This window comes from Pipistrellus kuhlii, unplaced genomic scaffold (genome assembly GCF_014108245.1).
Source record: "Pipistrellus kuhlii isolate mPipKuh1 unplaced genomic scaffold, mPipKuh1.p scaffold_m20_p_14, whole genome shotgun sequence".
NCBI lineage: Eukaryota > Metazoa > Chordata > Mammalia > Chiroptera > Vespertilionidae > Pipistrellus > Pipistrellus kuhlii.
Genome location: NW_023425449.1, coordinates 8,509,663 through 8,527,836, shown reverse-complemented (window position 1 = coordinate 8,527,836; position 18,174 = coordinate 8,509,663). Strand labels below are relative to the sequence as shown.

Here is an 18,174-nt window from a genome sequence, read left to right as displayed (position 1 = left end):
AGCACATTACCTGATTAACGATATGGGACCATGATGTTAAAATGCCAACTGTTGCCGAAACCGGTTTGGCTCAGTGGATAGAGCATAGGCCTCTGGACTGAAGGGTCCCAGGTTCGATTCCAGTCAAGGACATGTGCCTTGCTTGCAGACACATCCCCAGTAGGGGGTGGGCGGGAGGCAGCTGATTGATGTGTCTCTCTCATTGATGTTTCTAACTCTCTCTCCCTCTCCCTTCCTCTCTGTAAACAAATCAATAAAATATATTTTAAAAAATAATAAGAAGTCAGTTAATTTAGCACACCTTTAATGTCAGTCAAAAGGGTAACATCAGATGGAATACCTCACATTAGTGTAAAATCTACACTTGATTCAAAATGGCACGTGGAAGATGCGAAGCCTTTCCCTGGGAAAACGCCTCATCTCGCAGCAGCACCAGAGTTTGAATTCCCTTGACAGGGATTTCGTTAACATCTTTAACATACCATGATGAATAAGGCTCTACAGTAGCAGACGGACTCGAGAGGAGAAGGTAATTAGATGACATACTTTCTAAGGTTTCTACCAGCCTTCCATTCCGTGCTAGGAAAGACATCCTAGGTATAGGTTGCATCGTTTTGTTATTCGTTCTTATCCCGTAGAAATTATAACTGTGTCACGTTATTATCCTGAGCTCCCTAAAATCTGCTAACTCCCTCCTCCAGCCACCTATACCGAAAGGTTTATACTTTCATTTTAGGGTCTCGTTTCCTGTACTGAATTGACCCATTGCCACAATGAAGAAAACGCCTTCAAACTCTTCAGTGGTCATAAGCCCTGGTTGTTATTGGCTCTGGCTACTGTCACGAAGGGGAGATCTGTAACCACAGGCTTCCCTCCATTTTTCTGTCCTCTGTTAGGACGCCCTGTGTCCATTCACCCTTCTGTCACCATACCTATCTACGTGGCTGCTGAAAGGGCCACAGCTTCTCCTGTTTCGTCTGCTTTTGTTTCAGCTCTTCTCCATGTCTGTTTTAACCTCTTCTCCTGTCTCACCTGGAAAAGTAACCAAAGGAGATATTAAGAGATGCTTATTTAGCCTTAACAATAACGTACCCACGGCTGGTTTCCAATGGGGACAGATTTTTGATGTTGTTGTTAATCCTCACCCAAGAATATTTTATCCATTGATTTTTTTTTTTTAGAGAGAGTGGAGGAGAGGGAGGGAGGGAGAGAAACATCGATGTGAGAGGGATACATCGATGGGTTGCCTCCTGCACATGCCCCAATAGGAATTTAATCCGGGACCCTTCAGTGCCCTCTCATTATCCTAGGCCCTAAAGACTTGACTTTGCCAACCTGGTCTAACAAACGTATGCTTTTTCTTGTTCCTTCCTTGTTACTCCCAGAGTACTTTGACATATCTTCATCCAAGTGCTTATCTCAATAGATGATGGTAATTCGTTCTGCCTTCTTCCCACTAGACTGTGACTCCTGGAGAACAGGAGCTAGCTCTTACTCCTTCTGCACCCTAGCACCGTGCATATGATTAAGCACAAAAAACACTGTGTTAATAAATGAATTAAGAAAGAGGAATAAATGCTTCACTTAATTATAATGTGAAGGTAAAATTAGCCAAAATGTAAATCATGCCCCAGAAGAAATGTAATTTTTTATAATAATCCCAATAAAGTATAGTATGGGCACCATTTCTTTTTCTCTGGTAAGATACACTTGAAAAGCACCATATGCCAAAACAATACATTTCCTCTAGTATTCTCTTAAAGGTAAAAAGAGGAAAGGAGGAGCCCTAGCTGTTTGGCTCAGTGGATAGAGCGCTGGCCTGCGGACTGAAGGGTCCTGGGTTCGATTCCGGTCAAGGGCACATGCCCATGCTACAGGTTCAATCCCCAGTAAAGGGCGTGCAGGAGGCAGCTGATAGTGATTCTCTCATCATTGCTGTTTCTCTCTCTCTCCCCCCCTCTCTCTTCCTTCCTCTCTGAAATCAATAAAAATAAAAAAGGAGGACAAGGGCAGAGTAATTTTCTAAGGATAAAACTGGCAAAGATAAAAATTACACTCTAAGATCCATTATTTGTGTGTTCTTTCATGAGGAGGTCAATTCCTCCACTAACCACCTATTCATCTTTATTTTGGAACCTCACACCACACATGGGACCCGATGAAGAGCAAACATGGGAAAGTCCAGAAATGTTAACATGTTGGCTTCAATATTCGGTTCTATTCAACGATGAAACTCTTAGGTTAAAAAATTTGGACACAGAACATGCTTTAGAACATTTTGGTGGAAAGCCAAATGCCTGTTTTCCAGATATGGAAACGTTTTTGATTTGGGTCAAACGAATGTCAACCACCTGTAATAGATACTTCAGTGTATGTACAAGGCACTTTCTCCCTCTTCCCTCCCCCCAGAGATGACCTCGTATGAACCCCATCTAAGCATCCTGAACCTTGAACAGCATCTCTTACCTTCAAGGTTTTGGCTCTCCTTTGTGGGGTGCATTTTCCCGACCACTTCCATGTTTGGCCCCGTTTCCAGAGTTCCTGCTGGATGCCCCATGCTTCCGACTGTTCCTTCAGGTTGAATCTGCTCCCTGTTCACCAGACCTTCAGGAGTTTCGTGAACCAAATCATTCTTTACAGCTGTTTCCACAAGCTGCCTTCCTTCCGCTATTTCCAGAGGTCCTTCTCCTCTGGACACTGTTTCTAGAAGCTGGGATTGCTCATCTCTCCCCAGTGTTTCTTGAAGCTGACGTTCCTCAGCTGTTGCAACAGGCTGACTTCCTTCCAAAATCTCTGGAGATTCCGTCTCCTGGGGAACTGTGTCCAGGAGTTGGGGTGTGTTTGGAGGTCGTGTCTCTCTGCCTGCTTCCAGGGGTGGGGTTTTCCCAGCTCTTCTTCGAGGTTCCGTCTCTCTGGCAGCTGGTGGAGTCTCGGTGCCTGCTGCTGCTCCGGGGGAGTCCCTCTCGCCAGCGGTCCTCAGAGGCCGAGGCCTGGCTTCTGTTCCCAAAGGCTCTGTCCCGGCATTTCCTTCTGAACGCCGGGCCCCTGTCACCGCTTCCACGTCTTTCTTTTCTCCTGCTCCTGGAGCCTCCGCTTTGCCATCCTGCTGAAGCGGCCCAGGCTCCTTGGGTCCCTCCGGAGGCTGGATCTTCTTCTCCGTGGATCCCTGCGAGTCTGCCGCCTCCTTTGCGGGGGGCCGAGCATGAAGGGATTGAACGCCATTAGCTGCAGACACTGCTGGAATCCTGAGCTTCTCCAATGGCGGAAGGCTTTCCTTCTGTGCCTTGTCACCAACAGTAGATTCTCTTCCCAGTGTAAGGGGTTTGGGTTGAACGAAGCAGGACTCACTTTCTCCTGTGGTTGAAAAATACATATTTGAAGTTACTTTCTGATCGTCCATTTGAAAAATAAAAGGAAAACACACATTCAGGCCTGCGGACTGAAAGGTCCCGGGTTCGATTCCGGTCAAGGGCATGTACCTTGGTTGCGGGCACATCCCCAGTGGGGGGGGGGGGGCGGGGGTGTGTGCAAGAGGCAGCTGGTCGATGATTCTCTCTCATCCATGTTTCTAACTCTATCCCTCTCTCTTCCTCTCTGTAAAAAGTCAATAAAATATACTTTAAAAAACAAACAGACAAACCACTTTTCTTTTATAGTAGAAATACTTGGATTTACTTATTTAAAATTAGTTTTGACCATCACAATGTAAATGCAATACATTTTGAAGGTAAACCTAAATTTTACATTTAACTACAGAGAAACAAGAACACATAGTTGGAAAGATACCTCAGAACGCTTGGTAGCGCACATAATTTCCATGGAATTTTAATTGTTAAACACAATGTCTTTTGTTGTGTGTTTTTTGTTTGTTTGTTTGTTTTTTCAGTCTTCATCCTTAAAGGGCAAAGCTCTGACCCTCTTGGCAGTTCCCAAGGAGGGGTTCAAGGAAGGAACAGCAACAGCCCTGAGAGCAGAGAAGCGTTGAGGTCATTGGGGTATTTTCCAGACGTTAACACTCACTTGCAGAGCTTTAGTCAGGTATTCGGATTGTTTAAAAAACCAGTCATCCCCCAGTACTACCTACACTTCACACACCAGGATCTGAAGCCTAGCCAAGTTTGATGCTTTTATCAGTGCTGGTGAGCCTTTCTGTCACCCCCCACGGGTATCAGGTTTTTATCTTAAACTTGATGTTGTAAAACATTAACGTAAGTGAAACTGGACACAGGAGCTGGGACCCGTGGCAACCTCACAGGAGCGTGATTTAACAGCATACAATGAAACCTTGTTTTGCTGAGCTGACCTTTTCCTGTCTGACTGGAAGACCCTCTTAACAGCCCGACACTCTCTTCCCGAGCCCATCTTGGCCAAAATGACCTTCCAGCTTCTGAATTCTGTGGGTCCCGATTCCTTCTCTCCCCCTGCCCCCTCTCTCCTCTCTCCTTCTCTCAGTGGTATTCCCACCCCCCTATATTCCCACCTCTGCTTACCCATTCACCCACCCATCCACAATCTCTACAGAAACGGGCTGCATTCCTCCTGGGTGTAGAGTGATATGACAAGCTCTGGTAGAACTGAACCTAGACCCCAGATGGAACTGGAGTCTGAGAAACACAGGGGGTCAGATTCTCCCATATTAAGCCCCGGCCCCATCGCTCACTAGCACTAGCTATGAGACCGCCGACAAGTTACGGATCCTCACTAAGCTGGGTTTCCTAGCTGTGCTTGTTACCTAATGTTTGCTTTATGGATAAGGCTCTTGTGGGAACTGGATGAGATCATGGGCTAAAAATCTGGGGAACAAGTGGGTGCTCCTATCTTATCTTCTGATTCCTGATCTGTTCCCGCGTTTGGATGCAGCTGTACCAAACCTTCCGTTTTAGAAGAAGATGTATTGTGCTGTTGATGAGAGTGTGAACCAGTATAACCCTGTGGAAGTCCTGTAAGCAGTTATCTATCACATTGTAAAGGCACAGGCCCTCTCCCGCTTCTGGGAGACTGTCTACAGTCACGCCTGCACACATTCAAAATGACGCATGTATGAAGTAATTCAATAGCAGCCATTTGCAACAGGAAAAGACTGAAAACAGATAGGGGACTGGCTAAGGAAATCACACACTGTATTCTTTAAACAAGTATAAAAAAGGAGAAAGTTCTCTGTATGCCAAGATAGATCTCCATGTTGGTAGGTGAAAAAAACAAAGGTGAAGACTATTGGTTATAATACACTATATTTCATGAACATAGAGTAAGCATACAAATGTGATATATATAATACATGCATATATATTGTATGGGAAACATAGATGATGAACAAAGATGAGAAAAATAATATTTGCAATCTATAAAGAAATTTTGGAAGAATACACAAAATTATTTTTACTCTTTAAGTGAGATCAGAACTAAGCAGATGGTGGGGCTAGGATAGGAGGTATGATTTACACTGTATGTATTTTTCAAATGTTTTTTTTTTGAGCCATATAGGTAGCTCTTATATTCCATTTTAATTCACTGTACGTAATAACCAGGCCTACCGCAAAGACTTACCAAACATTTTCTGCATACCAGACTTTCAAGGGAACTCAAAGACAAGACTCAGTCCAGTGTGGCTCAATGGTTGAGTACTGACCTATGAACATTGACCTATGCCTGGGTTTCACACACGATCCCCAGTGTGGGGCACCCAGGAGGCAGCTGATCAACGATTCTCCCTATTCACTGATGTTTCTATCTCCTCCCTCCCTTCCTCTCAGAAACCAATAAATATATATATATATTTTTTTTAAATGATTTCAGTCCAGAGAGCTCTAGCATTTAAAAGACAGAAAGCCCATTTGTATAATATCTATATGCAAGAAAAGCCTATAAAAATTCATGTTAGTGTTGCTGAGCCTTTTTCTCCAGTTAAAAAAAAACCTGTCTACTTGGGACTGCAGCTCCCTGTGTGAAAATACGGGTTGAAGACTGAAGGGATCTCCAGGACACAAATAACAGTTGGCATAACTGTGAAATTCACGGCCCATCCGATGGCCTTGGCAGCAGGAACCTCACACAGCTAGTGCTGAGGCTAGGACAAACAAATGACTGGCTGTGACTGGAAATGTACACATTAACCTAGCCATGAATTTGCCAATAATTACCATCTATTTACTCTGCCTGCTTTTATGCGTAAGCTGTCAAGTCCCAGGGAGAAGTCTGCCCAAGGGGATGGCGTTCATTTTGGAGAAGCGTTTGGGAAAGAGTTATCCGTGACACCGGGGGCTGGAAGCACCGAGAGGAGGGGTCCCAGGCCAAAGCTTCCGGCCCACTGAAGTGTGTGAAGTCAACAAGACTTCTGTGTTCGGAGTCCCATGGCTACTCATGGCACCGAAAAGCATAGAAATTGCCCTGATGTTTACAACTTGCTTCCACCAACAAGAAATTCCAGCTCTGCCTGTCTAATTGTCCTTGGGGGAGGGGGAGCATTCGGTAAAATCTGTGACTATCAGGTTCCAGGCACCGTTCTATACTTCGAGGAGCACTAATTAATGACTTACAATCATAGGCCACTCTCTGCTTCTTTCCCCAGTCGGTGGTCTTAGAGGTGATGGAAGCTCGGTGGTATTCAGGATTAACGGGTCAGACTGATGTCTTCACGTGAACGGGTTTTCCTGTTCCGCATAGCAGCTCCCTGACCAAGAGCTGCTATCAGGTTTAAATCGGAGCCCAGAGCCCTAACCAGTCTGGCTCAGTGGATAGAGAGTCAGCTTGCGGACTCAAGGGTCCCGGGTTCGATTCTGGTCAAGGGCGTGTAACTTGGTTGTGGGCAGTTACCCAGTAGGGAGTGTGCAAGAGGCAGCTGATGGATGTTTCTCTCTCATCGATGTTTCTAACTCTCTATCCCTCTTCCTTCCGCTCTGTAAAAAAAAAAAATCAATAAAATATATTATAAAAAAATAATAAATTGGAGCCCAGAGAATATATACCTTCATATTTTAGTTTTACAAGATTTAAGAGCTACAAGAGATCTTAGACGTCATGTAGTTCAACCCATTATTTATGATTCCTTTGCTGATAATTCTGCATCATGCATAACAAACGGATCTTAAGTCAGCAGCACGAAGTTAGTTGACAGGTGGAATTGTCAACGTAAATCCAGTTCACATGCTACTTGCTATATTTTAACTTTAACCCGTGGGGTTCGAAGGTTGATATCGTGATTTTAAAAGAATATCTTATGATATAAACATTATCTGTATCTCCGTGGGAAGCCACTGGAAGTTTCTTTACATCTTATATACTCGTAAAATACCTCAAAGGCTAAATGTCCTCTAAATATTCCCAGTTAAACTTGGAAAGCAAATAAACTTCATATTTTACTGATTCTTATTTAGAAATAAATATTTATTATAACATTGCATTTAAAGTACTTATATAGATATGTATTATATATACCATATTTGTATGCTTACTCTAATATATATCTAATTTAGAGATCACAATAAATACTCTATTACTCTATTATACTATTATATTTCTTTTGTTGTTTGAATAGTGGATAACCACCCTCTAATGACAACCAAGGGTGATGTAAGGCCAAAACAGATTTAAATCTACTTATCACAAGCTGGTCTAAGGAGGAAGAGGTCAAGTTCTGGAATCAGAGTACCCGAATCCAAAGCCCAGCTCTGACTCTTAAGGAGCCCCATAACCTTGGACAAATTATTATTATTATTTTTTGGACAAATTATTTACTCTTACCTATAAAGTGGGGAAATCATAAAACTTAGTCATGACACTGTTGTAAGGATTAAATAAATTAATTCATTCACCAATTCTATAGCAGTAAGTAAATGTATGTACAGGACATTTAATAAACTTGGGCTGTTTTTATCTAAACGCACATACACACTTGAGATTTTATATCCAGAAGTTCTGACCTTCAGAAGCAGGGATGAATTATTTATCTGGCCTCCAGTATCATGGAGGTGAAATGGTGAATGTACAACTGTATCCAGTTACATGAGAGTATTGTCTGAATGAGGCTCAGAAGCAGAACGCCTGTTGATTGAGTCAATATGTGCACTGAGCATATCATGCGGTGTATTAATTAAATTTCTATGCATCAAAACTGATGGTCAGGTATTTTAACATTTCTTTCAGAACAACAGTGTAAACTTAGAACAACAATGAAAGCATAAATAAACACCGAGAGAGTGCATGTGATTCAAGTTTATGGTTATTCATATTAGTGATAATTTTTCAAAGGTCTTTCACTATTTTATGAGAGGATTAAAAACTCTATTCCCTCTATGAAATACTTTTGCCCCACCCCAAGGGCAACATTCCCTACAATACATGTTTTAAAAACTGAAGATGTTTAAACCAGAATGCTACTCCATGTCCTAGGTTAGCTGGGACATGGCAGGGCGTAGGAGAAGCCAAAATAATATGCCGTACCTGCCTCAAGTTTTTCCAAAAGCAACCTGACTTCACAAGATAAAACATGAAACATCAAGGAAACTGCTCATTGCACCAGCCTTTTGAGAGCACATTTGGGGTACAGCGGCTTTCTTCTCTTTGGGAGAAAGGCTGGTACATCCAGGAATGGGTTTTCCATTTTTTCACATTGTTGTCAGTCAGGAGGGGTTTGGAATCACTTTCACATACGGCTTTAGTTTTTTTGACTATTTTAGGAACAAATTATAAACCATGACAACGACTTCAATCAAACATTTCTGACTAGGACTCAGCGTCTGAGCTTTGAAATAGCATTCATGGAAACCACCGAACTACAACATCAGAGGGCTTTCCGTTGTAGGAATAACATAAGGTGCTAAAGACCTGTGAAAAGGAATTAGTATAAAATGTCCCTAAAGTTAGTTTTGAAGAAGACAGAAAACAAGCTTGAAGGAATCTGCTTAACCTCCAGAAGTTTGTCCAAAATGTTAGCCATTCAAAACCTAAGAAGTGAGTCAGCTGGAAAAGCCAGCCATTATCTGCTCTTATTCTTTTCACTGCACTTACCACTGTCAGAAACTATCTCAAGTCATTTGTCCAACTTGTTTATTGTCTGTCTCTTCCACCTCCAAACTCCAAAAGTGGAGTCTCCGTGGTGATGGGACAGAGGAGGAGAGGAGAGTCACTTGATACGTGACTCTCAGAACGGACTTGCTGGATTTCTTTATAAGGTTCAGTGATGGCCACGTCTCATCCCTTGCGTATTTGTCAAGGAAAGGAAAAAAGCGCGGGGACCTATCTGAGGCAGTGACTGTCCGTCTGCACTTGGCCTTCACTAACCCTGCAACTCTGACCCTCCCAGGCGCAGAAGGTCTGGACAGAAAGCGGGTACACAAGCCCCCTTACCACCTCCACCAGAAGGTCCCCAGGGAATTCGCACTGTCCTGTAGAATGAAGTTGCTATAAAATAGCATCTATTGCTAAGGACAGGAAATCACTCATCTATTTCAGAGACTTAGGGACACAATGCCGCGAGCACACCGGGACGGAGTAACCCCGCCGCCCCCAGGTCAGCACCGCGGAGAGGGGCGCCCCGTTCCGCTCCCAGCCTCGGGGAGGAGCCTGCCGGGCGGGTGGGCCCCGGTCGCACCTTTCGGACCCCGGGGGAGCGAGCCCACCCGAACCCCTGCTCCCCGCCCCGAATCCCGGCTCACCCACCGGAACCCCCCGCTCCCCGTCCCGAACCCCCGTTCCCCCTACCCGAACCCCCCGCTCCCCCACCCGAACCCCCGCTCCCCGCCCCGAACCCCCGCTCCCCCTACCCGAACCCCCGCTCCCCCACCCGAACCCCCGCTCCCTCACCCGAACCCCCGCTCCCCCACCCGAACCCCCGCCCCGAACCCCCGCTCCGGACCCGAACCCCCGCTCCCCTTACCCGAACCCCCGCCCCCGGACCCGAACCCCCGCTCCCCACCCCGAACCCCCGCCCCCCCGCCCCGAACCCCGCTCACCGCGGCGGTGTGTGCGGCCGGCGCCGGCCTGGCGGAGGGCGCCGCCGGAGCAGCCCATCGCCGCCCGGGCGGGAGTGGGGTCCCCCGGAGCCTGGGTCCCGGGCGGGAGTGGGTCCCCCGGAGCCTGGGTCCCGGGCGGGAGTGGGGTCCCCCGGAGCCTGGGTCCCGGGCGGGAGTGGGGTCCCCCGGAGCCTGGGTCCCGGGCGGGAGTGGGTCCCCCGGAGCCTGGCTCCCGCGCTGCGGGCGCAGAGGTTCCTGCAGCTCCGGGGCTCCCGGGGGCGGGCGCACCTGGAGGGGAGGGAGCCGTCCGGGAGCCGGGGGCTAGGAGCGCAGAGAAGGGGGACGGGGTGGGGAGAGGACAGGGACCCGGAGCCGGAGAGGAGAAGGGGGACGGGGTGGGGAGAGGACAGGGACCCGGAGCCGGAGAGGAGAAGGGGGACGGGGTGGGGAGAGGACAGGGACCCGGAGCCGGAGAGGAGAAGGGGGACGGGGTGGGGAGAGGACAGGGACCCGGAGCCGGAGAGGAGAAGGGGGACGGGGTGGGGAGAGGACAGGGACCCGGAGCCGGAGAGGAGAAGGGGGACGGGGTAGGGGAGGTCGGAGAGCAGGGTGGAAAGGATGTTGGAATGATGTGGGTTGAGGGCGGCGGGATTCTCTGCATCACCCCCAAGTAGCCGGGAGAGGCGGCGACGGCTGTGGCCAGGGACTGCTGATTGGTGGACTGCCTTTGCGATGCAGCTGTAATCTTACCTAACTTCAGTACAGTCACCCCGAGCAGGTGTAACGCGGACAGTGCTGCTTAATCCACCCTCGTGGTTAATTTACTTCTCTCTCTCTCTCTCTCTCTCTCTCTCTCTCTCTCTCTCATTGATTTCAGAGAGGGAGAGATAGAAATATCAAGGATGAGACTCATTGGCTGCCTGCCTCCTGCACGCTCCCTACTGGGGCTGGAGCCTGCAACCCTGGGCGTGTGCCCTTGGCCCCAATCGCACCTTACTTATATTCACTTTTCTCAGTGAAGACCCAGGAATGTTAGTGTTTATACTATTCAATGGTTATCATCTGTGTTAGTTTGCTAAGGCTGCTATGTAACAAGGTACCAGAGACTGGATGACTTACCAGAAACGTAGTTTCTCACAAGGCTGAGGCTGGAAGTCTAAAATCAAGGTGTCGGTGGGGTTAGTTCATTCGGAGGCCTCTCTCTCCTTGGCTGGCAGATGGCAGTGGCCTCCATGTGTCCTCCCATGGCCTTCCTGCCGTGCGTGTCTGTGTCTCATCGCATAAGGACCCCAGGCACACGGATTGGGGCTCACACATATGACCAAGTCCGGGCAGCGGCCCGGCTCTGTAAATAGGTTTTATTGGAACACAGCCACACTCATGCATTTACACCGTGTCTGAGGCTGCTTTCGTGCTACACTACAACCCAGTAGTTGTACAGAGACCATATGGCTTAAAAGGCATAAAAAACTTACTGTTTGGTCTTTACAGAAAAAGTTTGCCAATTCCTGTTCTAATAAATATGTGTGAAAATATTTAGAAAACCTTCATGAGCCAAACGATTTGACTGTCAATTCTCGCATGGCAAGTGTTTCTTCCTCTGTGCAGTGGTCAGCAAACTGCGTCTCGCGAGCCACATGCGGCTCTTTGGCCCCTTGAGTGTGGCTCTTGCACAAAATACCACGGCCTGGGCCATGCCGGCAGGGAAGGCGAGGGCGGGCGGGCGCGGAGGGTCCTCCGCTTCTCCAAGAGCCTGGGCTTCGGGCAGAGAAAAGCGGCGGCGCTAGGACCGTGGCGCAGCCGCACCGTCCCCGTTCGCCGCTCCTCCCGCCTCACCTTCACCGGTTCTCCGGTTCCCAGGCAGCTCCGCCGACCTCGGCTCCTCCGTCCGCCGCTGGAAGCCAGAGCAACGAGCAGGTTCGGCCTAAAATACGCGGCTCGTTTAGGCTCCCAGCATCGCCGCCGCTCTCCCCAGCCGTACCCATGGCAACCGGAGCGCTCCTTTCCTCCTGGCCCCGCCCCTTCCGCTTGCGGTTCGCTTCCGCTTCCGGTCTGGGCTCCAGGCCGGGTGGTGAAGAGCGATGCATTGTGGGAACGACTTCCTTTCTCGCTCCCCGGCCATCTTGACGGCTGCATCTGGTGAGTGGGCTCCGGCGGCCGGCGCTTTCGCCTTGTGGAGGGGGGCCCCGCCGGTTGCCATCGGACCTTGGGTTCCTGAACCCCCTTCCCTGTGCTCCGTGTGTCCTAGGTTGGGGGCCGTCCCGCACTTGAGGCAGGAAGATGGTGGCCGCAAAGAAGACGGTGAGTGGAGCGGGCCGGAAGCCGGTTCACGTGGGGAGTTGTCTCGGCGGGGTGGGCATGTGGGAGCACCCTGGGGAGACAGCACGCCCGATGGATTCGGGGCCGGGGAGAATGGGGGGACCCCAAAAGAAACCCGATGGGGCCTCTGCAGGGCTTAGGGCTTGGCCTTCGGAGGCTTTATTATTAATGGTCTCGGCTTCTAGAAAGCTGGATCCAGTTTTGGGGTGGTTCCAGACCAGGCCTTCAGATACACGATCGATGCTTGCTTTGTAGAAAAAGTCGCTGGAGTCCATCAACTCTAGGCTCCAGCTGGTGATGAAAAGCGGCAAGTACGTGCTGGGGTACAAGCAGACGCTGAAGATGATCCGGCAAGGCAAAGCGAAGCTGGTCATCCTGGCCAACAACTGCCCGGCCCTGAGGTGTGTGCGCTCTCCCTGCAAATCCACCGAGGGCGACTGTGCAGCGTGCACCCCTGCAGTCTGGGTGGCATGGACCCGGGGTTATAGAAAGTCTGTTTTATAGGCGATCACCTGACAGAAGGTTGCTATAGTGAATGACTTAGCTGTTCTGGGGTTTGGCTCTTGATTCCTACTCTCCCCTCACTCCCCATCTCCCCAAAGCATGTTTCCTCCCAGTGTAAAGCTTATCTTATGGGAGAAAATGGGGCAGGAGTAATAACGTTCACAGAATGTCAAACGTTTGAGGGTTGCACATACATCTGTTTTGTTTTTACATGTATTTGGTGCTGTGTCTTTGGTCATTCTTTTAGCTTTGAGATGTTCTAGAAGTGCTTTATTGTATGAACGTGTTTTGCTGCAGAAAAGCTAGTTAAGAAAAGTTCAGGCTGACCGAGGAGTTGCAGGCTGTCAGAATCACCTAGTCCATCCTCCTATGTCAGTGTTCAGCCACATTTTCCCCCCAGCTTTTAAAATTGAACTTAGTGGGCATTGTAAAGAAGAAACTTTGAACTTAGAGAATATAAGCCATGATCAGTCCCCTACCCACATGGATTTTCAATGATAATGGATAGCCTTGTAGCATCTGACAAGGTGTATATACTTACAGAGTGCTCCCCATCCCATAGTTTGGTCTTGTTTCAAGCATTCCTTTTAAGCCTGCTGTCTGTAGCAGAGCGTCTCAAAAGTGAACACATGAGTGAATTGCAGATTCTACTTCTGGATCTGAATGGGCCTGAGATGGTGCATTTCTAACAGGCCCCTTATGACACCTCTCCTGCTCTGGATCCACACTTTGAGTAGGAGGAACGTTCCGTTAGAACTCCCTTCAAATTTATAAAGCCACTAATATCTACCTACTCAATTGATAAACGTTAATTCTGGGTAGTATCGCCTCCAATCTACAATTCTGCATCAAAAGGTGATAGAAATAAACCATCTTTTCAAGGTAACATGGGTTTGAATTCTGATCCCTTCATTTCTTATTCTCTGCCTCAATTTCTTCATTATGTAAAGTATCTGGTATGCAGTAAACACTTTGTAATGCTTTGGTTTTGCACCTACCCTCTTCTCCATGAGCATAGATGGTTGTCTCATTTCTTTTGTAAGGGATCCAAGTAAAGGATGGCTTGTATTGGCCAATGAAATAGGTCCTTGAGAATAATAACTGGATAAAAATAGTAATAACTGTCTTATTTACTGTTGGAAGGCCTCACCAGCATTAAAACCAATGAGAGAAGTGGTAAATACTTAGTCTGTCAGTCATTTGGTATGGCATTTATTTGCCCTTTTTTGGTTCCCAAAGGAAATCTGAAATAGAGTACTATGCCATGTTGGCCAAGACTGGTGTCCATCACTACAGTGGCAATAATATTGAATTGGGCACAGCGTGTGGAAAGTACTACAGGGTATGCACACTGGCTATCATTGACCCAGGTATGCTTCTTAAATTGTATATTCTTTTCTTTGTAATAGAAGTATTTACTGATTCCTGAGTTCAGATGGTGATAATTTGGATATATTAAGTGATATTATTATTTCACAGAGAATTGATGAGTGTCAGTACATTGGCTTTGCTATAAGTGAATTCTTTGTTTTTGAGATTGTGAATTTTATTTGATCTCTCAACATAATGATTTAGGACCTTGGTAAAAGATGAAATTATAAAAGGGGAAAATAATCAGGTGAATAGAGGAAAGTAATCTCTACTGGATGCTTAAACAGAGAGGAAACTTTGGTTGAAAGAAGTTGACTTGAACAACACAGGTTTGAACTTCATGAGTCACATACACAGGTTTCTTTCGATGGGTTTCCCATCCGTGGATTCACCAACTATAGAACAAAGACAGTAGTTTGAATCTGTGGTTGGGAATACATGTGTGTGGAAGGCCAACTTAAGTTACACAAAGGGGTCAACATCCCTAATCCTTGACTTCAAGGGTCAACTGGACATGTTTTGAACTTAAGAATTTTTAATTCATAAAATACTGCGAATATTCTCGCTGTTCTGATTTTGTAATAATCAGGGCAGGCTAAACATTCGCTATATTAAGACCATGCATGTGTCCCCAGACCTACTTCTTGCCCTAGGTCTGGTTTTCTAAATGCTGGTGATAAGCCAAGTCTGATATATATGATCAGCCTCAGAAATGGCAGGACAGCTAGTGCAATAACTTGAAGATAACCACTGTCAATTTCATGTTTACCATTTGCCATTAAATGAATTGTAAAATTATTATTGTTTTGTTTTCCAGGTGATTCTGATATCATTAGAAGCATGCCAGAACAGACTGGTGAAAAGTAAATCATGGGAAATTTTTCTTTAATAAAATTGACCAGAGTTTGGTTTAAAAATTGCAGTCGCTTCAGTTATTTTTGTATCTTGTTTCGGTAACACTTTCCTGAAGATAAGATTAGAGAGGAGGAGGCAACTAGATGTGGCAAGGCCTTTAGGTTAAGAGTTGTAAATCCCAGTTCCCACACAGAGTTCCTTTCTTGTACTGGGTTTTTAAGATATTCTATTTTCATAATTCCAGTCTCAGGACATTGTTGGTATTTATATTTGAATGTGTTTGAATGAGGCAGTAGGTTTGAAACTTAAAATTAATAATTCACCTTAAATCAACCAAATCTGAGTAGCAAAGAAGAAATGAAATTCTCCCACCCTGAATTTTGTCATTTCATATATCTCCCAGGTATGTTAATATTGCTTGGAAAAAGACATTCAGAGGAATGTTGTGGACTCAATCCCCAATGAGAGGCATGTAGGAGACAGCCAATCAATGACTCATCATTGATATTTCCCTCTGTAATCAATAAAAATATTAAAAAAAAACAACAGACTGGGAAGGTCTAAGGTGATATATTTAAAAATATCACCTTAGACCTTCCCAGTCTAAATGTTCTCTTCTGATTATAATATTTGGCTGGAAAGCTCTCTTGTATGTGGGGACTAGATGTTCCAGCCAATTACGTTTAGTCCCATACCTATGCTGAGATTTTTTTCTAAATGTCTCCAAGAAGTTGGATTTGGGGTGTTAATTGCAGTCCATATTGGTAGAGCAGGAGAAGGGTATGTAGAGAAGAAACCAAACTTTGTTGGAGTATTTGGAAGATGGTCATCTGGTTCATGGAAAAACAATTCTCATGTTCTCTTAAAATTGCTATTTCCAACTTAGACTTGCTGTTCCCTCTACTTGCGGCATCTGGTTTCTCCCCTTTCAGGTCACTCCAATACCCTCTCCCAGTCTGGACTGGATGCCTCTGAGTTACCATGGAACCTTATGGTATTCACATCTACCTCATTAGACTAAGGTTCCAGAGGATAGGGACTTAGCATTTTCTTTTTTTAAATCTTTTTTGTTGAAGGTTCCATATGCCCCCCTTTTTCCCCCATTGACCCCTCCAGCCCACTCCCTGGGACTTAATATTTTCAACATTTTATCATTATGTGGTTGGCACATGGTAAAAATTCAGAAACCAGCATGAGTAATGACTTAGGGCTTAATTCTCACTGATATGCTTATGGCTTTCTAGTCCAGAATTTTTTGTTGATAATGGGTCTTGAACATTAACCATTATGCAATACACTACCTTCTATCTTTTTGCATCAAAAGATAATTTAGGAATGGGAATCTGCTTAAGTATTTTCCTCAGGTAAGGTAAGCAAAGAATTCACTCAACATACATGTATGTGATACCATTTTTGTGTCAGATGCTCTTGGCTGCTGAAAAAATAGCTGATGTTGAGTATTTTAAATGTTAGACTTTACTAAGTAGTGAACATGTTAACCCATTTAACCATACTCAACAATCCAATGAGATAATACTAACAGTCACATTTGACAGATCAAGGCTTTGAGAGTCAAAACTGGAATGCAAAACCTTTACGCATGAGACACTTTTAGCAAAACAAGGAAATGGAGAAAATTTTCCATGTTTAAATCTTCAAGTTAAATACCTTGGATTGATCTATAAATTTGATAGGTTCGTTGGAGTCATTTCTCTTGAAGGCATTTTCTCACTAAGTTGGAGAAGTTTGAAAACCTCTAATGAAATGTGTTAAGTATAATAGCTTAAAAAAAAGATTAGAGCAGACTAGAACCACTAGAGGGAGCCAGGACTCAACAGAAAGTGAAGTAGATGGAGTCAAATCTCAAATGGAAATGCCAAATCAATACTTCCTAATGGAAATCTGTTTTCTGGATCAAGTGGATGACTCAAATATAAACTGAAAGCTTTAGACTTGAATTATGCATTTTATATTTGGAAAAAAACATTAATTTTCTAAATAATGTGTTTTTATTGATATCAGGGAGGGAGAAACATCAGTGATGAGAGAGAATCATCACCCGATGCCTCATGCACACTACCTACTGGGGATTGAGTCCAAAACCCTGGCATGTGCCCTGATCAGGAATCAGACCATGACCTGGTGCATGAATTGTTGCTCAACCACTGAGCCACACCAGCCTGGCTGTCTTGAAATATTTAAACAAAAGCTTATTCAAGGTACTTGGTAAGGCATCAACTGTCCTCCCAAATCAATGGGTGGATATTTTTTGTGTGTCGTCATTTCCTAAGAAGCCGCCACCTGTGGTGGTTTCTTGCTGCTCGACATGCCTTGACCTGGTACATCTGAAGTCTCCTTTGGTCTTGCCCCTATTCCCGCTTCACTTTCCCAGGGACAACCACTATGGTGTATATCCTTCCAGAACATTTCTTTGTACTTAAATGTACATATTTATGTATCTGAACCAATAGTGACGTTTGAGGGTTTCTTTACATCTACAGAAATGGTATGCTAAGCATACTTTACGATTGGCTATTATTAAATTTAAATTTGTTATTTAGTTTAATCATGTATACATGTCAGTGTATTCCTTTTAAATGCTGTGTGTATTATTTCGAGTTGTGGATTATGCCACAATTCATCAGTTACCCTTCTGATGATCAGGTTGTTTCTAATTTGTGACTCTAGCAACATTTTTGCATAGTCTCATACCTGCTAAAATGCAGAGGCTGGCATACAAGGTTGTGTACATTGTACAAGAGCCCCGGATTTCCACATCCTTTCCAACACGTGTTACAGTAAGACATACTCGTTTTAGCCAAGCTATTGTTTTAACCTGCATCTTCCTGACTAGCAGTGAGATTCAACCTTTTTTTCATACATATATTAGTCATATCTCATGTTTACATACCTTGCATTTAAAGTTAAACGAAGGCCAAAACCAGTTTGGCTCAGTGGATAGAGCGTCTGCCTACAGACTGAAGGGTCCCGGGTTCGGTTCTGGTCAGGGGCATGTACCTTGGTTGCGGGCACATCCCCCAGGTGGGGGTGTGCAGAAGGCAGCTGATCGGTGTTTCTCATCAATGTTTCTAGCTCTCTATCCCTTTCTCTTCCTCTCTATTTTATCAATAATTTTTTTAAAATAATAAAGTTAAACTAAGAATTTTATACAAAG

The 18,174-nt window shown here is 45.4% G+C and overlaps 2 protein-coding genes and 1 non-coding gene across 3 annotated transcripts; 2 read left to right on the top strand and 1 right to left on the bottom strand.

The window, feature by feature from the left end:
- Positions 1 to 220: 220 nt before the first annotated feature.
- ERICH5 (glutamate rich 5) lies at positions 221 to 12,037 on the bottom strand. The gene is given in 4 exon segments (XM_036436600.2): positions 221 to 997; positions 999 to 1,032; positions 2,467 to 3,354; positions 11,932 to 12,037. Coding segments are annotated over 4 exon segments (1,089 nt in total). The 3' UTR covers positions 221 to 936.
- Positions 11,991 to 15,066, top strand: RPL30 (ribosomal protein L30). Its single transcript, XM_036436602.2, has 5 exons — positions 11,991 to 12,089; positions 12,199 to 12,251; positions 12,525 to 12,670; positions 14,013 to 14,143; positions 14,962 to 15,066. The coding sequence occupies exons 2-5, from the start codon at positions 12,231 to 12,233 to the stop codon at positions 15,009 to 15,011; spliced, it is 348 nt and encodes a 115-aa protein (XP_036292495.1). The 5' UTR covers positions 11,991 to 12,089; positions 12,199 to 12,230; the 3' UTR covers positions 15,012 to 15,066.
- LOC118718731 lies at positions 14,695 to 14,826 on the top strand. Its single transcript, XR_004987909.1, has one exon. It is a non-coding gene; the product is annotated as a small nucleolar RNA SNORA72 (small nucleolar RNA).
- Positions 15,067 to 18,174: the final 3,108 nt, after the last annotated feature.

Coding starts and splice junctions, on each gene's coding strand:
- RPL30 (XM_036436602.2), top strand. CDS start 12,231: ATGGTGGCCGCAAAGAAGACG. Junction 12,252..12,524: donor TGGTGGCCGCAAAGAAGACG/GTGAGTGGAGCG, acceptor CTTGCTTTGTAG/AAAAAGTCGCTGGAGTCCAT. Junction 12,671..14,012: donor AACAACTGCCCGGCCCTGAG/GTGTGTGCGCTC, acceptor TGGTTCCCAAAG/GAAATCTGAAATAGAGTACT.